The 20,968-nt window shown below is 41.8% G+C and overlaps 1 protein-coding gene and 1 pseudogene across 1 annotated transcript in view; both read right to left on the bottom strand.

Annotated features, from left to right (window-relative positions):
- The window catches only part of Ak4 (adenylate kinase 4), a 62,744-nt gene that overhangs the window by 7,656 nt on the left and 34,120 nt on the right, over positions 1–20,968 (bottom strand). Inside the window, exon 2 of the mRNA XM_048351483.1 lies at positions 16,193–16,312. Within this exon, the coding sequence (XP_048207440.1) occupies positions 16,193–16,312 (120 nt within the window). The remainder of the gene's footprint in view (positions 1–16,192; positions 16,313–20,968) is intronic.
- On the bottom strand, positions 7,245–8,272 carry LOC125355262 (annotated as a pseudogene).

The following is a 20,968-nucleotide window of genomic DNA, read 5'->3' as shown; positions in this document are numbered from 1 at the left end:
GCAATAGTAATTAAGCAGCAGAGTGTGTGTGTGTGTGTGTGTGTGTGTGTGTGTGTGTGTGTGTGTGTTCGCTGGCCCTGGAGCTTGAACTCTGGGCCTGGGCAGAGTTCCTGAGCATCTCTGGCTCAAGGCTAGGGCTCTATCACTTGAGCCACAGTGCCACTTTCAGCTTTTTGTGAGTAGTTTATTAGAGATGAGTCTTGTAGACTTTCTTGCCCTGGCTGGCTTTGAACCACAATCCTTTGCTCTCACCTTCCTGGGTAGGTACAGGTGTGAACCACTGGCGCCCAGCTCAGTACTTCTTCCTCTTACACTCCAGAGTGAGAAGCTGGAGCCATGGAGCCTGGAGCTGGAGCCTCTTTGTCTGTTCTGCAGAAGGCTTTCTCTTTCGTATGCTCTTCTCTCCTTTGCATGCTATTTTCCAATTTTCTCATAAGGGCATCATTATAATGATCTCCGTGTGACCTAATTAGCACCTGAGAGATATCCCCAAACTCAGTCAATGGGGATTAAGACATATACATGGGAAGGGAGGTCACATGCCAGAGCACCAGGAAGGGCAGCGGACATGTGATCCACAGTGAGTACTGGGTAGTGTACTCTGAAAACACTTGGTAGAACCTCCTAGAAGCCCTCCTTAATTTTTTTTTTTTTTTTTTGCCAGTCCTGGGCTTTGGACTCAGGGCCTGAGCACTGTCCCTGGCTTCCTTTTTGCTCAAGGCTAGCACTCTGCCACTTGAGCCACAGCGCCATTTCTGGCCATTTTCTGTATATGTGGTGCTGGGGAATCGAACCCAGGGCCTCATGTATACGAGGCAAGCTCTCTTGCCACTAGGCCATATCCCCAGCCCAGCCCTCCTTAATTTGATCTAAGATAGCAGGGGAAAAAAAGACCTTATTTTATTCCTTTTTTGAGACTTTTTCCTAAGTGTTTTGGGAAAGGCTTTTACCCTGGACTTTTGGACACATTCACAGCTCAGCACTTCAACTGTGGATCACAGTGTCCAGATTCCAGTGCCCTCCACTCTCCAGGAATTCAATGTGGGCACAGCACAGAACCTGAGCAGGGCCTAGAAGTTACTTTCACAAGTTTCCCTCTCTGAATTCCAATTTGCCCGTCATCATCTGCCTCATTTTAGCAGTAAAGCTCCTTCTTCTGCTTCCCAGATCCAGTTCAACACTTCATTATGGGGGCTGGGGATGTGGTCTAGTGGCAAGAGTGCTTGCCTATTATACATGAAGCCCTGGGTTCAATTCCCCAGCACCACATATACAGAAAATGGCCAGAAGTGGTGCTGTGGCTCAAGTGGCAGAGTGCTAGCCTTGAGCAAAAAGAAGCCAGGGACAGTACTTGGGCCCTGAGTCCAAGGCCCAGGACTGGCAAAAAAAAAAAAAACACTTCATTATGATGAGCTTTTATTTGGGTTTTAGGCTGACATATCTAACAGTAAGACTCAGCTGATTTGTATGAGTGAATGGCAAGGCAGCGGCATGACATGGAAGCCCAGGGAACCAATGATGTGCAAGGTATAGTAACTGTAACCAAGATGCTAAATCCAAGATGCTCCCTCCTACTCTATGGTATCCCTTATAGGTAATAATTAGTACATGTTTAGGCTAGTCATAGTAGAAGATCACAAGAGCCCAATAGCTATGTCCTTATAAACACCTACGATGATGCTAAGTGAAATGAACGCCACGTTAAGGATACAAGTTTTGTCAACAGGTGGCAGCATTGGTAATTGTACCATTCAGAATTACAACGCTGTAGCGTGCTTTGTGCATTTACTAAAAGTAATCACAAAAGGTAAGTCTTCCAAAAGACTAAGCAACAATACTGTAGCTTCTTCAATCCACCTCTTCCAAGTGAATATTCCAGGAATGGTCCAAGATGTAGAAACTTAGGTCATTAGAGCCAAACCAAGACTTAGATGCAAAGCTTGATTTTCTCCCTGGCAGGCCTGCATCTCAACATAGCTTCCTGTAAAGAATACAGAATATTTCTCCACCTCCTCCTCCCCACCTTCCTTCTTCCCTCCGCCTCCTCTACCTCCCCTAACCTGGCCTAGAAAGCGGGCTTTGTCCTGTTCAAACTGCCAATTTAGGTGGGAAGCGTGAAGTCATATATAACTGAAACTTCATGTGTTGTATTGCTAATCATGGCACAGACATGGCATTCAATATCCAAAAGATTCACTAGGTAGAGAGAACTGTTGCTACAGTCCTGACTCATATTGTTCCCAGCAGTGATGGCCATAGGGCCGTGGCACCTGCTACTGTCAAGCCATGCCAAGATCCCGAGGGAGCTCAGCTAAATTGGGAGATGCCACGGAAACAGCTGAGGGCAAAGGAGGGCAATAGGAGGTAGAATGTGCCTGTTCTATTTTTCCAATTTCGAGTGAGGTCAAGCCAAGGTCTACCACCACATTCCCAGTCAAGCAATGCAGGCCTTCTGCGGGGGGCAACTCCAGCACTGGCACCTCATGAGACCAGCTGGCACCATCAGTCCCCAAAGCTCCATTGATGTCTACAGCCCACCCAGGTTGCTTCTGACCACACATGGAGTCCCAGTCGCTGGGAAAACAAGAGACAAGTCACAAAGGCAAGCCAGTGTTCAGCACCATTCCTCACACTTAACTGCACTTGAAAGCAGGCAGTTTGCCTCCCCCAGCCTTCCTTAGCCAATGTCCAAACCACTCACACCAACCAGAACCCACAGTTGCAATTTAAAATGAATCACAGTCAAACCTTGTTTTCACGTTCCTATCTCACAATTATCTGGATACAAGATGTTTCCTTGTAGGTGTCTAAGATCTCCAGATTCCATTTCATTCCATTTTTATTAGCAGAATGGCCAAAGGAATCAGTAGCAGCTGTGTTCCAGATGTTGGTGATAGAGCCCTGAGCTCCATCTTTGCTGAAAGCATTAGGACTCTCCTGCTGTTCATTCAGTTTCCTGGGATGTAGAAAAACTACCCTGGCCTTTGAAACTTCAGGATACCTAAGAGATATGTGATAAGTGGGTCCTGCCCTTAGAGAGCTTAGAGGTTAGTGAAAATTACTTAAAAATGGAGATATGCTTATAATCATCACTCAGCAATAGACTCAAATAGGAAATAGACACTTCAAGAAGGTTGGCTTTCAAAACCATAAGCTTGGGCTGGGAATGTGGCCTAGTGTTAGAGTTCTTGCCTAGCATGCATGAAGCCCTGGGTTTGATTCCTCATCACCACATATACAGAAAAAGCAGGAAGTGGCACTGTGGCTCAAGTGGTAGAGTGCTAGCCTTGAGCAAAAAGTAGCCAGGGATAGTGTCTAGGCCCTGAGTTCAGGCCCCAGGACTGGCAAAAACAAACCAAACCAAAACATAAGCTTGCCTCTCTGAAATGGCTTCATGAAATAAAAAATGAAGTACTTTTAAATAGAAATTCTTGAGGCATATCAGAGTTGAGATCCCCTAGCATTATTGCAAGGATTTTGTCCCATATAGGGGCCCAGACAAAATGACAACCTTATGGTTAAACAAGTATTGCTACATCTTTTCATCCTGTTTCCCCTAAGGGAAGATGTATACAAAAGAAGGAGCCACAGCTGGGCACCAGTGGTTCACACCTGTAATTCTAGCCACACAGAAGGTTGAGATCTGAGGATGGCGGTTCGATGCCAGCCTGGGCAAGAAAGTCTGTGAGAATCTTAACTGCATTTAACCAGCAAAAAGCCAGAAATGCAGCTGTGGCTCAAGTAGTGGAGTGCTAACCTTAAGCACAAAAACTCAGGGACAGCACTTAGGCCCGGAGTTCAAGCCCCAGGACTGGTACAAAAAAGCAAATAAAAGTAAAAGGGAAAGGAGCTATCATCTGCAAACTCCTTGCTGAAGGACTCCTCTGTTTAAAATTTCTTTTCCTCTTTTGAACTTGTCTCCATAAAAAATTAGGGCAAGACATGTCCCACTGCATCTCAATGACAACAAAAGGACTACAGTTTCAATACAGGCCCACAATTTTTTTCCCAAGGGAAATAAAAGAGACAAACACTCTTACATGAATGTGGCTATTGGCTTCAGGTAAGACATTATCAATTACTGGACACATACTCTTAACTTTACTACATGCCAATGGAGCTATATGCAAAACAGTTACTATCTCTGCTTCCCTGGACCTATATTAAAGCCAACAGATAAATATGACATCACATGATTCTGACATCTAAAGAAAGAGAAAGTAAAATAAAAAGACAAAAACATTCAGCAAGACATTCAGCAATTGCTCTTTCAGGTTCAATTTAGTTTCACTGCTCTTGTCAACTCTGAGTAAAATCAAATGCTTTTGCTGTTGTTGTACTGTTTCTTATAAAACTAATCTCATTATGTAGCCTAAGTTAGCCTTTTTAAAAAAAGTTAGCCTTTTCTTGACCCTCCTGTCTCAGTATCCCCATTGCTAGGATTATATGCATATATTACCAGGCCCAGAAAAACATTTTTAAAACATAAAGTATAATGTCATTGCTATACATCCCTACTTGCACATGTGCATGGGGGGCAGTGTGTGAAGAGTAATGCTTCTCCATCATTACCCCAGGTTATTTCTGACTGGTAGCATTTCAGTGGATCTCTTACTACACCTCACATCTTCCCATCAGGTGTAAATGTTTTATTGTGATTATGTATCATTTTTAAAACAACTGAAAAATTAAATCTTCTGCATTTCCCACATCTTCTTTTAGTTTTAATCAACCTGTTTAATCTCTCTAAGATCCAGGTTCTCTCTATCAAGTCCTATATTATTTTTGTTTCACATTACTAGGCAAGGCATAATGGGAGCTGGGGTTTTTTGGTTATTCCATGCTGAAGTATACTAATGACAAGCGACTGTGATCAGCCTCTTTACTAGAACTACATTATTAGAATAACAGCTAATTATTGAAATTTTAAATTCTAACATCTGTACTAGTATCAACCTTGATAACAATAAAAATAACATGTCTACTACTTGACTGTCTACATTACAAAGCTCCCCTAAGAGTTTCACACTTGTTAGACAATCTTTGCAAACCTAAAGCCATAAATAGGGCCTCTTACATAGATAAGGAAAATGAGTCTAAGAAAGATAACTAAGAAAGATGTGATGGAGCTAAGCCCAAGTGGCTCACACCTGTAATCCTAGTCATTCGGGGGGGCTGAGATCTGACAATCGAGGTTCAAAGCCAGCCCTGACAGGAAAATCTTTGAGACTCTTGTCTCCAATTAACTACCCCCAAAACAGCTGGAAGTGCTGTAGCTCAAGTGATAGAGCACTACTAGCCTTGAGCAAAAAGCTCAGGGACAGCACCCAGACATAGGGTTCAAACTCCAGGACCTGCTCACAAAAAAAGAAAAAGGTGTGATGGTGTATGCCTGTAATCCCAGCACTTGGGAGACTCAAACCAGAGGATTCCAAGTTCAAGTCCAGCCTGGGGTACATAGTAAGACCCTACCTCAAAACAAGCAAATAAACAAACACAAAAAAGGTTAATTTTGCTTGCTCAATAGGGCATCATCACTTGTGACAGGCTGATCATTAATCCGTTCTTCCACACTGCTTTTACCACACTTGTGTGTCCTTAGCATGATCCCTTATACACAATGTGTCATGATTAAACTTGTCACTGAAGCTTTGCAGTGTATCTTAATTCATCTAGTTATCAAGACATCAGCTTCAAGTGGCAAATGCAGACAACCCATGGTTGAATATCTAAATTTAATTTTTTTTCTAAGCCAGTTAATTTTTAAATGTTAGGAAGTTAAAAAGTAAGTTATTTATGTCATCAAACCCAAGATTCTAATTTTTTTGCAAAGAAATCTATTTATGGATATTTAATATATAAGCAAATATAACCTAACTCAGGTGGCATTAAAAATGGGGGAGGCTGAGCCATTTGTGCTGTGACAATCAGAAGGCCTGATGGGAAACACTAAGCCAGGTGTGACTTTAAGTAAATGCTTCCAGTCAGGAGGAAAGGTTTGGCTGCCGGAAAACAGCTTGTTCCTTGAAAGGTGCTTCATACTGGTCCAGAAAGAGGAGACTGGTTGTTCTGAGAACCATGAAACAAGCAAACTAAAAGGATTCAACACGCTGTGATTCTTAATAATAGCAGCATTAGCATTATATTTAAGATTGCAACTTAGAATAAGCTGAAAACTTAACGATGTACATCAATTAAGACTAGACAACATATCATATATGTACATCTTACATTATTTAGCCTATCTTCATATGTACATCTTACATTATTTAGCCTATCTTCAATAGTCTCTTCATCTATGAATAACACTTCTATATTCCTTTTTAAACAACTTTCATTATCTTAATTCCAATATTCCAAATAATTATGAAGAAAGCAATTACAGTAGGGAGGGACTTGACACAAAAAGGGACGGTAAAACATAAAGCAGCAAGTGTTTGCAATGAAGCTCTGGAAAGAAGAGGGGCTCAAATATAAGCATAAAACTACATTCTTTCTACCACTGGTACAGAACATCAGTATGTATTATATAATAAAGCTTAAAGGGAAGAATTATAACTTACACTACTATCAGAATTTTGGTTGTAATTTCTGAGTTAAGAAATAGTACTTGAATTCTTTTCCACTCTAAACAGTCAATGAATATATTCTTTCTGACCATGGTTCCAAGGAATAATTACAAAATCTAGAAGTACTACAGGCATTTGGATAAAGACTATTTATTAAACCTTATTATTTAGCATGCTATCATGTAAGCCAAACCAAAGTAAATGCAATCTATTACCACTGGACACTGGACAGTTTCTGAAGTTTCCAGTAAGAAAGAAATGGAAAAGGGAACCGTACCACATCATACACCACTAAAAAAAACTGTTCCCTTCTTGATGGGGTGGCATTTTACTTTGCAGATTTAAACCTATACATACAGGTATGTACACATGTGTACATACATACTCACACACACAATTACAACCTAAGGACTTAGGTCTTCAGCTACAAATTTGATTGACAGAAGACTGTCAATCAAAAATGAGCTGGGGAGGAGGGGGCGCGCTGGGAATGTTGCCTAGTGGTAGAGTGCTTGCCTTGCATACATGAAGACATGGGTTCCATTCCTCAGCACCACATATACAGAAAAGGCCAGAAGTAGCGCTGTGGCTCAAGTGGCAGAGTGCTAGCCTTGAGCAAAAAGAAGCCAGGGACAGTGCTCAGGTCCTGAGGTTCATGCCCCAGGATTAGCAAAAAAAAAAAAAAAGAGCTATGGGGAGAGTATTATACTCGTATTTGGAAATAAAGTTCAAAGTGTAATTTTATCTTTTTTTTTAATCTCAATACAAATATGTCTCTAAAAAATGTTGTCAGCTCCTACCAGTGCTATACCAGCTATCCTAATTCAAACTGTAAATTTATTATTTTTAGCATATGCTTCTAAATCTTATTGACAGGAAAGATTACAACTTAATGTTCACTTACTTTGGTCCTGTTTGCTGTTATTGACAGTTTTCTAAATAACAGAATGAACTAGGTCCACCATTTTATGTGGCTTATGATTCTACTGTAGTTTTAAACACAGATTAAAAATTAAACTCTAATTACTTTGTCATATGTAACATAGTAACACTTATCTACCTCCTTAGTTATCTACATTAATTTAGTAATACTAGTAGACTCCTAAGTCTCTTAACTCCCTATAACAAACCTTCTGCTTCTCCTTTAAACACACTGAGTCCCCTGGGATCACTCTTCACGTGATAACTGGCAGCAGGTGTCGCAACTGTGTTGTTGATGTTGCAACTGTGTTGTTGATGTTGCTCACGGAAGTGGCAGTTGGAACAATCCCTGGTAGAGCTTTACCCAGTTTATCATTTTCATTGGGCATTTCAAATACACATCTCAACTTAGAATCCATTAATTCATCAGGTTTTGCCTCCTTCCACACAACTTCCATATCTGTAAAGTTTGGTGGAGCAAAAATTGTCTGTACCATAAACTTGTGTTTACTTTTTTCATTCGGATCATAGTCAAAGGGTTGCAGCATTACTGAAACAGTCACAGTTGAGCCTGGGTCGATAATTCCACTGTTGGGCCTCACACAGTACCGGCGAGGTGCTGTCGTCTTCACTTTGAAACATACTTTTCTCTCTGACGGATTTTGCAATTTAACATTTGTAGTGACTACATCTGTAAAGGGGCCTTTGAATTTGAGGTCTGTGGGAGGGTCGAGGACCAGGATCTGTTCTTACTTCGCCATGGCCCCGGAGGCGGACGCCATCTGACACAACGCAGAGCGGGGGCGCCCCCGCGGCGGCGGAGGTTCGCTGATGGGGGCGGCAAGTGGGAGCGGCGTTGCACTGCGTTGCTCTAGGATGGGGCCAGGCTCGCGGCTCCAGGGTCTCCAAGTCTGCCGCCCAGCTGTGGGTTCAGTAGGCCGCCAGCAGGGTCGCAGCTCCGGGTGTCACAACTGACTCAACCCTACACCAGTCTCCTCGGCCACGCGCACACTAAATTTTATTTTTTTAACTCCTTTCTAACTTATTTTAATATTAACTTCAATGCTTATTCAACTCCCTATTTTTTGGTTGTTATTGCTGTATTTTCTTTTCAGTTGCATGAAGTATTTAACTTTGCCCTAATTCACTTATCCAGCCTCATGTGTTCCAGGATTAGCCTGTGGTTAGAACTGGAGTTTCCCGAGCAAACCTTATTGTTTTATACCTGTATAGATTTTTGCACACATTTATTTCTACCTTAGTGTCACCTTGTCCAAAAAATCTTCCTAATAGCTGTGTCCTTCAGTTCCAAAAGATTGGTAACTTCCTGCTCCGTGTAATCTTTCACCTTTCCCAGCTGTCCCAAGACCCTTAGAGCAAGCATGCACATGGACCTCCCCCCTGCACCAACCAACACCTAGCTCATCAAAATGCACCAAAGAATGCATATTTCATTTGTTTTCATCACTGAATCAAGATTTTTTTTCTCTTGCTGTCAAATATCTACATGCATATGTTTTCTGTATGGCCTTTAGAGCCTTTCACTATTCAAATCTACTCATTCTCAAGCTGGGTACTCATGGCTCACATAATCCTAACTACTCAGCAGGCTGAGATCTGAGGGCTGTGGTTCAAAGCCAGCCCAGGCAGGAAAGTTGGTAAGACTCTTATCACCAATTAGCCACCAGAAAAAAAAAAAAACAAAAAAAACAAAAAAAACAAAACACTGAAAGTGGAGCTGTGGCTCAAGTGGTAGAGCACTAACCTTGAGCATAAGAAAGCTTAGGGACTGCTTACCTGACTTACATAATAACCCCTCTGTACATCACATTTATAACATTTTTTTTAAAAAAAGGTATGGGACAGCACCCATGCCCTGAGTTCAAGCCCTAGGACTGGCACCAAAAACAAACAACAACAAAAAAAACAAAACACAAAAAACTAGTCATTCTCTGAAGTCACACCCTAAACAAAATCACTATGGTCCGCTGTAGTAAGACTGTTTTGCCCTAGAGAGCAGTCAGTTTGTGCAAACAGAAGCCACTGGAAGTGGAAAGAAAGGATGAGATCTCAGGAGAGAGACCCTACCAAATGAGGAAGGGGCCCCAGGCATCACTAAGGTACACACCAGTTGGCAGCATGTCAAATTGCCCATAGAAGAATTGCTCCACTAGGAGAAGGTCTGAATTATTGTGTCTTGGATTTAAATCAAATGAAAGGTGACCCTCATTGCCTAGGGTTAGTACCATGTGACCTGCTGGATTCTGAATCCAGCAGGGGAAGGCCCTGTGCACTCTGCTATCTCACTGGAGTGTCATGACACTGTTTGGCAGAAGTGGTGGCCCAATAAATACTCAGTGATGCTAAAAAAAAATTTTGAGTACTCAGCACCAAAAGATATTCACATAGTACTTGAAAGATCTCCAACAAGGGAGCAACAATAGCTTCAAATGAATCGTTAGATATAAAACTACTTTTTTAAAATTTATTTGCTGATTTATTTTATTTTTGCAGTGTTGAGGATTGAATCCAGGGTCTTATGCATGCTAGGCAAACTATCACTGAGCTAATCCTCAGCCCCAGATAAAAAATCTTGAGAGCTATGCATGCTAAGATTTCAGGTTGTCTATCACCAAAATATCTTTTCATATCCCCACTCAACAGTGATCCTTCCTGTGAACTCAGTCATTATTCCTGTTTGAAATATCACTAAAAGTAGATCCACTGTTTCTTTGTGTTGTCAATCAACAGTTAGTGAAGACCTGAGCTCTCCCTTAGCACTTTAGTTAACTGGAAATCAATTATATGTCTACTAATTATTTCATCTGAGAATTCTCAGATACTTAATGATCATACTAGAAAGGATACTCAAATAGGCCTCACGTTTTACAATTTCTTCTTCCAAGATAATAAAAACGAAATGGCAAATCTACTGTCAAATATATAGATATATATATGTGTGTGTGTATATATATATATATATATATATATATATATATATATATATATATGTACCTGTCTGGAGACTACCATGTAGCTACAAACATAATTATTTAGCCAGGTGTTGATGGCTCATACCTGAAATCCTAGCTACTCAAAGAGTGAGATCCAGAAGACTGATATTCAAGACCAACCTGGGGAGAGAAGTACATGGGAATCCGTGTGTGTGTGTGTGTGTGTGTGTGTGTGTGTATCAAACTGGAACTGTGGTGCTAGCTGGAGAGCATCTGCCAAAGAAGCATGCTGAGCAAGTGAATGAGGCCCTGAGTTTAAACCCTGGTATCAGCTAATAATACTAATTAATAATAATGAATTTTAAAATCAACTGAACTCAGCAAGTAGTAGCTGAGTCTTTTAGGAAAATCAAACACATATTAGAGACCTTGGTCAAAGTCTACCTTCATAGTATATAGCACAACAATAGCAACAAAGTGCCGACAGAGAAAATGAGCTAAGCAACATTCACCCAGGAGCCAATGCTCAAATTCTTTCCTCTTACCAGAACATCTGGTGCAGTAAGACAGTCAGACATATTTACCTTGCCTTGAGGCATAAGTGAGACCTCAGGAACTGTGGAACTAAAACTGAATACTAAATAAACCCCCATCATTTTTCATGCTGTCATTTTGACCAAGAATGTCACTCCTTGCTTACAAAATTCACCCCGTTAACCTCCCAGAACCCAGATGTACCCTTGCCTAACCATGATGGGCTGAGTGTACATCTCCCACTCCTCCTGAGCTGGTGGGGGGAGGGCCTCTGTCTACCTCTACTTCCCCCTCCTAACATATCTGAGATCATGCACAAACTATCAGGAAAACACATGCACACACTACACCATTCAAGCCATGCTGACTTCTGCATTATATATGTGCGTGTATGTGTGCATATATATATGTGCTTATACATATATAACATATTATAAATTATATAAGAATTATGTTATTGTATTATATAAAGTATACTTTATTATATAAATATGTGAATATTATATAAAAATGTATAATGAATGCAAATATTATGTATCATATGTATTTATAGATAGAATTACCTTCAGAAAGCACCATTTAGTGTTCCATATTGTTCAGCCCAAAATAAATAGACCACACAGCAAATAGTGTCTGCTGTTCTAGTTATCTCCATCTCCAATTATATGGCTTAAATTACAAACCCCAAACTGCTCTCCAGGAACCCTAATACTATAACATGGATATGGTTTTTGTCTCCTCCAAGGGGTCCCCATGGAGGTCCCCACCCAGTGTGAGAATGTAGTAGGGGAGGAAGAGTGAGGAACCTTCCAAGAGGTAAAGCCTAATGGGAGCTCATGGCCTTGAAAGGGCTTAATGTAGTGCTTGTGGGGCCTAGTTAATTCATAAAGAGCATGATTCATGGAGAGTCAGCAGGGCAGCCCTTCCCCCTCTGGCTCTCTTACTGCTTACCTGTGCTCTCAGCCCTCATATGCTGAAGCAGGGGCATCTCGCCACAGTCTAGGACATTTGGAACTTTGAGCTACATCAACCTTTTCCCCTTACAAATTACTCAGCTTGAGCATTTTTTGACTTCCACGTAAATGGACTAATATACCAAATATAAAACATGTTTTGATATTTAGCTCTACAAACTTAGAGCTGAGGGGAAGGCATTCCCAAGGTGCTATTTAAAAGCAAAGTTTAGCAGTAAAGTTCAGAAATGAAAAACTTCATTCTGATATACCTTCCTGGCCTCACCCCACTAACCTCATCTTTTTAAGTGAAGACCTTTCCACATGTGTATTTTTAATTTGTTTTTCAGTGCTCGGATTGAATCCAGGGTCTGGAGCCTGCCAGGCAAGTTTCCCTACCACTGAGTTATACCCCCAGCCTATCTGTGCTAAGCAGCTAGCTGTGTCTAGTTACTGTTCCACTGGGGATGAGTAAGTAAACAGTGAATACACTGTGCAATGGGAAACAAGATTTTATAACAAAACTGTAAGATTTGCACACTGCAATATCCTGCTCTTACACATACACACACACACACACACACACACACACACACACAAAACTTGTGTAGAAGAACAGAACCAGGCACACCAGAGCACTACCAATCCCCCACCTCCACTTGGGTTCCCTTGGCTTGAGTCCACCATGCCGGCTCATTCCCACCCACCATTAGCAGAATGCCTGTTTAGGGCCATATGGACCATGATGATGAGTCATCTGTCATGCAGAATTCCTTCCTCAACCCTTCCATGCTCAGTCACCTTTAGCACACTCACGTCCTCTGCAGAGTGCATCAGCATATGCCCTGGAACATAAGGAGTCTAAAGCTGTACGTACACAGGCACGAGTCATTCCTCATTCTGTAATCCTCCCTTTGCCAAATGGATTGACTCCAGAGCTTTACAGAAAAATCACACTGAAAGTGACCAGATGGGTTTGCAAGGAGAAAGACAGTGCAAACTAAATCAGTCAGGAGTGACGCACTTTACTAAAAACAGGCCCATGATGGAGAAGAAATGAAATTCTTCACTCTGAGGGGAGCAGTTAGCCTTGAAAAGAGACACCAAACATTCCATCACTGACTGACTGACATGTCTACTCTGCAGGGCTGCATACTTTAGAAACGATTTCTGAACTTAAGACTTTGTGGAATCACTTCCCCCAAAGTCCAGGGCAAGCACACCAGGCATGACAGAGAATGACAGAATTGTGTGGCCCTTGAAGGTAGCCAACACTCAGTTCAAATGCCTAAACATACAGCCACTCCCTCCATCCTTACAAATGTGTTCCTGAGCCATTTGCCATGAGCAATCAGAGGCTTGGCGAGGTCAGGTAGAGCCCTGGAGGCCACACTCTGCCCAGAAATGTAGGGGCTGGGGTTCAGTTGAGCATTCTGACACCAGGGCATTTGCTTAGTGACTACCTACCTCTCCAAAAAGTTCAACAGAGTTGACCCTTCTTAACATGGATCTTTACTTTAAGTTCAGTAAATCTATACTAATTCATTTCAGAAAATTCAAGAAGCCTTACAATTGAAGAATTTAAAGAAATTGTTGCTAGGCAATGGTAAAGCTTATGAGTCACTGCAAAAACAAAGAATTGGGGATCAAGATGTAGTATTGTGTATCTACAATCCTCGCCACTGGGGAAAGATGACACAGGAACACTACAATTTTAAAGCTATCCCCAAATATTGGGTATCCCCTTAAAAAGTGTCGGGATGTTTTCAAGGCATAGTTTAGAAAATCAACATGCCTGAAGAAGTGCCAGTGAAGTGATAACAGTCAAGATACTGAAGAGGATAACAATAAAGACTAACTACCCAGAGCAGCAGCACCTGACCTCCATCACAGACCTGTCAATTTCCCTCCTGCTATTCTCCATGGATGGGACCTGCTTGCCACACCACAGTTATTGCTTCAGTTCAGGCTACTGTATCTCTTAGTCTAGTTAGTCTGAAGAAGTCTTACTTGGCTTTTAGTTGACATTCTCCTCCCCACTCCAGCACAGCCAGTCTCCCCTATGATGTGTACTGGATAGTCTTTAAGAGAGTTCAATCTGATCACATTATGATCCTTCCTAAATCTTTCCCAGTTTCACTGTGTTAAATGTGAAATGTCGGGGCTGGGAATATGGCCTAGTGGCAAGAGTGCTGGCCTCCAACACATGAAACTCTCAGTTCGATTCCCCAGCACCACATATATGGAAAATGGCCAGAAGCGGCACTGTGGCTCAGGTGGCAGAGTGCTAGCCTTGAGCGGGAAGAAGCCAGGGACAGTGGTCAGGCCCTGAGTCCAAGGCCCAGGACTGGACAAAAAAAAAAAAATGTGAAATGTCCCCCCACAAGTTCGTGGGTTAAATGCGTGCTCCTCAGTTGGTGGCACTATTTTAGAAGATTCTGTAAGCTTTGAGACCTAGTTGGAGGAAACAGATCACTTTGGAGGTTATACCTCATCCTTAGCCCAGCCCTTTCTCCTTCTCCTCCTTCTACTTCTCCTCCTCTTCCTCCTCTTTCCCTCCTCCTTCTCTCTACTCTCTTCCTTGTTGTTACTGTTGCTGTTCCATTCCCTCTCTCACCTTCTCTCCAGTCCACCATGAGAAAACATCCTGCTATTCCACACGTTTCCAACCACTATAACACTCAGTCTTACTATGGGCCCAGAACCAATGGTGCCAAGACCTATGGACTGAAATGTCTGAAATCATGAACCAAAATCAACACTTCTTCCCTTGCTTTTCACAGATCATGGTCAACATAAATTCTGACTAGCACATGTCATCTGTGCATGGAATCAAAACTTCTCACCTCAAGGTTGCTCCTGCCCCCCTTTTTGTATTAGAGTAGGACTAGAGGGGTGGCCCACATGGTAGAGAGCCTGACTAGTAAATACAAAACTCTGAGCTCAAACTCCAGTACCACCAAATTGTGCCTCTATTACCCTATACACATAGACAATATATTCCCTGTCACCCCCCGCCAAAAAAAACCTTCCCCAAACCTATTCATCCACTTGAGGCACATCCACCCACTCACCTTTTCTTTTCCTCCTCCTCCTCCTCCGCCTCCTCCTCCTCCTCCTCCTCCTCCTCCTCCTCCTCCTCCTCCTCCTCCTCCTCCTCCTCCTCTTCCTCCTCCTCTTTCTCTTCCTCACTCCTCCTCCTCCTCCTCTTTAGTGCCAGTCCTGGGGCTTGAACTCAGGGGCCTGGGTGTTTTCCCTGAGCTTTTTTGCTCAAAGCTAGTGCTCTACCACATAAGCCACAGTACCAGTTCTGGCTTTTGTGGTGGTTAATTGGAAATAAGAGTCTCACAGCCTTTCCTGCCCAGGGTGGCTTTGAGCCACAATGCTTAGATGTCAGCCTCCTAAGTAGCAAGGATTATAGGTGTGAGCCACGGGCACCCAGCTCTATTCACTTTTTAAATAAAGCTGATCCAACCTTTCTTCCCATCCATACAACAGATAATTTTCTTCTTTGTGTTTTCAGAGCACCACACATACAGGATTCTCTTACAGACTCAGTATCTAATTTTCTGCCCCCTCAAGAAGAAAGCCCTTCAAAAGCAGAGATAGGCCCTTGCCATTTGGGAATGGTGTGGAAATAAACATCCCTGGAGGTACATCTTTAGATAGCAATGCAGAATGGAATTGCTGCATCTAAGAGCAGACCCACCACTCACCTGCCCCCAAAGGCTACTCATTTTACCCTTGTCTTCTATGCACTCCATAAAGCTTCTCGGAGTCCTTGCTCTGCTCCTCTGCCAAATGACAAATGATGACTCAGCTGCAATTTGTGCTGCCCCCAGTGAATGAAAGACCTCTAATCTGAGATGAGTTGTCCTTAGGGTGACAATCATAGAAACCAATATTGTTATGCAACTTGGGCCATGGTGCCCAGTCAAGGGCTCTCATCTGGTCTAGACTCAGAATAAAGAGGCTTCCCTATGCTCATGTCTATGTGCCAAATTGTAACACTAAATATATGACAGAAGATTTAAAGGGGAAAGGTTTCTAGTCTATAAAAGAAAAAGGGAGCAGCTAGGTGCAAGTGGCTCATATCTGTACAGAATCCTGAGCTAAGGCTGAGTTCTAGAGGACTCAGCTAAGCAAGTATGAGGCACTGAGTTCAAGCCCCAGTACTAACACTGACAGGAAGGGAGGGCAAGGGAGTTGAGACACCAAAACCAATTCTTCCCTGAAATCCAGCTTGCCACAGTTTACTTACCATCTAGCAGCCAGTGTTGGCCACTTCTGTTCTCCAGCTCTGACATCATTAGGCGTGTGATCACATGATCTGGAACCAAAAGACCTTTCTCTAGATACTGCTTTGCCACGTCGCCAACTTCTGTTTAGAAGAGAGGAAAAAGAAACATTCAAGAAGACTTCCAGAAGGGAGTTGTGGTGCATGCATAAAATCTTACCACTCAAGAGGCTAAAGTAGGATGATTAGAAGCTAAAGGTCAGCCTAGACAAAGTTTCAGGTTGGTGTGAGCTATAACATTTGTAAAAATCAAGGCATAGCCAGGCGCGAGTGGCTCACACCTGTAAATCCTAGCTACTCAGGAGGCTGAGATCTGAGGATCAGTGGTTCAAAGACTGCCTAGGCAGAAAAGTACCCATGAGACTCTTATCTCCAATTAACCACCAGAAAACCAGAAGTAGAGTTGTGGTTCAAAGTGGTAGAGTGCTAGCTAGCATTGAGCAAAAAGCTCAGAGACAGGGCCCAGACCCTGTGTCCAAGCCCCAAAACCGAGAAAAAAAAATTAAAGTACTTCAACTATAATCACCCTCATTCACCCTCTCTATTCACCCTCCCACTGATACTCACTTCCAACAGAGCTTTTCTCACTGTCCTATCATTCTTTTTATTTTTGGTGTATGTTAATTATGCCAAAGTGTTTCACCATGATATTCACATGCATATATTATACCTTTTATTGATTGCTCTCTCTTTTTTTGTTCCTGGCTAGTGAGATTTCTTATGACATCTTCATACATCAATATAATACATTTCAATATTAGCCATCATTCTCTTTACCCAACTCTTCCCCCTAGACCTTTCAAATATTCCTACAGTTGCAGTCAAATTCTGTATGTGTGTTCAAAGTCTAGATTCGGCAAAAGGGTGAAAACATTCACAATTTGTTTTTTGGACCCTTGGCTTATCTTATTCAACATGATGATCTCCATCCAGTTCCATTCAGTTTCCTATGAAAGAAAGTTTCCATTTCTCTTTGTGGCTGAGTAATCATCACTGGTATATGTGTTCCATAAGAAAAAATTATTTCTTTGCTTGAGCGTCAATGGGAGCATACAACACCCTGATGACACGGTTGTAAAAGCAACTCTGCATTCTTAATGGACTGGAAAGTTCATAAAAGGACATGAATTCTTTTTTCCAAAACAACAAAAAATCTTTCACAGAAAATTGCTTCTATCTTAATTTAAAATAACAATTTCTTATACAGAGAAAATTATATGAGCTCCATAGAACAAATGAAATCTCTCTACACTATTTCTCAGAACTGAATGTTTTCAGCAATGAAGTCCTCAGCTCTCCAGAGAGCTGATAATGAACCATGAAGCACACAGTCTCACAAGCCAGTTAAGTTCTCAACAAAACACAACAGAGAGTCATAGAACTGGAGGAGGAAGAGGAGCTCAAGAATAACTTCAAAACCATACCATCATGAATTTAGGTTTGGCCTTCTTCCACAGACTCAGTCTACATTCCTATCCCCAAGGGAGGCACTGCACACGTCTGTGAGGAGTTCCAGATCACTCAATTCCCACCACTGGACAAGGATCCCAAAACACAGGCTCAAGATTGGTGCATATACCTGTAATCCCAGGACTAAAGATGACAGTCCTTTGCAAGCTTTTCCAATCTGAGGTCAACCCAGGCCACCAACAGGTCCACACAAAGTATTAGTAGCGATGTAGTGTGACATAGGTTCCATCTTACTGATAGGAGGTGTCACTTACTGATATTGATGCCTCTGAGAGCAGCAATAAGAATTGCTCACTGAGTATACACCATACCCTGGGCATTACTCACTAAGTACTTTAAGCATTCTTCCATTCATTTAATTTTCCTCAAGAGCTCATCCCTTCAGATGTGACCTTATATCGCAGATAGCTTTGTAGAGACACAACTAACATGCCAAATTCTCATCTTCTCAATGTTGTACAACCATCACCAGTCTGTACACCAGAAAGACTCTGTACCCATTAGCAGTCACTTCCCATCCCCCTTCCCGCCAAGCGCTGCCCTCCCTCAGCATAACCAATCTCCTAGTTCCTGTTTATTGTGGACATTTCCTATAAATGGAATCATACAATATGTACGTGATATTTTGTTTCTGGTTTCTTTTACCTTGCTTAATATTTTCAAAGTTCATTCATACTAAATTACTATGCCTATTTCAATCCTTTTAATGGCTAGATACTACTTCATTATATATGGCTATACCACAGTTTGTTTACACATGTATTCATTGATGGACATTTGGGTTATTTCTAATTTTTCCTCTTTGGAGCAGTGCTGGAGTTCAAATCCAGAGCCTGTCTTTAAGCAAGCGCTCTGCCACCATGCTCCAGCACTGTTTGCACTCTCTGTCTAGTATGCTAACATTGCAGTAGATATTCATTTATAAGGTTTTATGTGAACCCCAGTTCCCACAGGCAATCCTGCCTGGTATACACCTTCTATAGCTAATCAATCAATGGTGTGTCCTGTCTTACACTGCAATGACCAGGTTAGCCCAAGAGCCCTGGGCTTATTCTCACCCATCCAAGTATAAGGTGGATGCAAACCACCCTTGTTTCCTGAGATAAGCAACCATAATGAAAAGTTTGCACTGTTTTCTAGGACTCTAGGTCTACCACATCACATATGTATGTTACTTCACTTTCTACCTCCCTCAGCTAGAATAGCATGATGAGGTTATTTTCTTTGAGCTATATCAGAGACATAAATGTAATACCTGACACTCTGAAACTACTCTATGGAAAACTATGGAAGATACAGAGATAGGTAATTATTTTCCAAAGGACTTCAATTGCCCAGAAAACCAAAGCAAGAAAGGGCTGTATCAAATTTTAAAAATCTGCTGCATGGCAAAAGAAACAATTACAGAACCTAAATCCAGAATCAGCAGCCAAAGGTGGCTCATCCTCGCTTCTGAAGGAACTCATTAGAGCAGCAAACACCGTGCCAGGAACTGCAGAGGCCCATTCCTGAAAACTGGCTCTTCGCCAGTTGACATGGAAGAGAAGGCAGGACCCATCACAGCAGAGGATCACAAGAACCCATAGCTATGCCCTTATAAACACAGAAGATGATGCTAAGTGAAATGAAGTCCATGTTATGGAAATGAGTGTTATATCACTGTTGTAATTACTTTCAACATGCCATGTGAAACCGTAGCTTCTTTTGTTGATGATCCTCTTGTATCCCCTTCCTGTGGTTGTCCCGGTGCTATTACTGTATCTCATCTGAGTACCCTGGATATATACTGGTATTAGAACTAGGGAAGTGAAAGGGAATATCAAAATCAAGAGACAAAGGATAAAAAGACAAACGACTCCAAAAGCAATATTTGCAAAACCATTTGGTGTAAAAGAACTGAACAACTCATAGGGGGACAGGGAAAGGGGGAGGGAACACCGGGGAGGGGGGAATGAGGGAGGAGGTAATAAATAGTACAAGAAATGTACCATGGCCTAACGTATGAAACTGTAACCTCTCTGTATATCACTTGACAATAAATAAGTAATTGTTTTTTAAAAAAGAGTCAATGCTGGCATGTTCTGATAAAATACATACCTGATCCAGTTCAAGCTACATTCTAAGAAAAAAAAAAAAAAAGAATGCAAACACATTCCAGATGTTAGCCACCAGCACTTAACTCTCTTTTGTTTTTTATGTTGGCCTAGAACTGTATGTAACCCAGGCTAGCTTCAGATATGAAATTCTTCACTTCAGCCTCCTTTGTGCTAGCACTATAGACATGTACTACCTAGCAAAACTTAACATTTTAAGACAACACAGAATTTAAGACATCCTTGAAATTTCCAGCTTCCATAATAAGATACTTGGTTTGCTTCATTTTTTCTCACACTCAAGATGTACATACTGTATTTAGGTAGCCGATATAACCCTCACTTATCTAACAGGTAGTGTGCAGGAGCCACTATTTGAATCATTATAGAACTTGATTTTTTTATATATATAACAAACTGGTCACTGGTGGCCTGTAATCTTAGCTACTCAGGAGGCTGAGATCTGAGGGTCAAAGTTCAAAGCCCCCCCCCCCCCCCAGACAGAAAAGTCAGTGAGGCTCTTATCTCCATTAACTACTCAGAAAAATGCCAGATGTGGGACTGTGGTTCCAATGGTAGTGTTAGCCTTGAAAACAAAGAGACAGGGACAGCACTCTGGCCCTCAGTTCAAGCCCCAGGACAGGTAAAAAAAAAACAACAACAACAAAAAAAAACACTTCCTTGTAAATAACTAAAATGGGCAATAAGTAGGTGACTCCTGCTTAGAAAAAGCATGAGAACAAACGCACACACTTAAACAAGTAGCATGAAATTCATTCTACCACCACCCTAGTTACACAGGGCAGTTCATACACTGCACAGAATGAATGTGTTCCAAATAGAAACAAATGCAGAAGGACCCATGACTTCTATGAGAGAGGGGGGTGAGGGTGAGAGTGCACCCACCTACTAACAGGAGCCTAAGAACCAGAGCCTATGGAATATGGGTCATTTTAGGGCTTAAATTCTCTCAGAAACACTCATTCAGTTGTTATCTCTTGAGAAGCTATTTTGTGCCAGAACCTCAACCAACCTAGTATGAAGACTGTCTCAAAGCTTTGAGCCTCAACACTGGGACTGGATGCTGACCTACCACAAGCTATCAATAGTAAAATTTTGTGGAAATTGCTGTCATCAAACAAAATAATAATAATAAATCAGAATTATCACAACTGAT

This window comes from Perognathus longimembris, chromosome 7, assembly GCF_023159225.1.
Source record: "Perognathus longimembris pacificus isolate PPM17 chromosome 7, ASM2315922v1, whole genome shotgun sequence".
NCBI lineage: Eukaryota > Metazoa > Chordata > Mammalia > Rodentia > Heteromyidae > Perognathus > Perognathus longimembris.
This window is presented reverse-complemented; position numbering and strand designations above follow the sequence as displayed.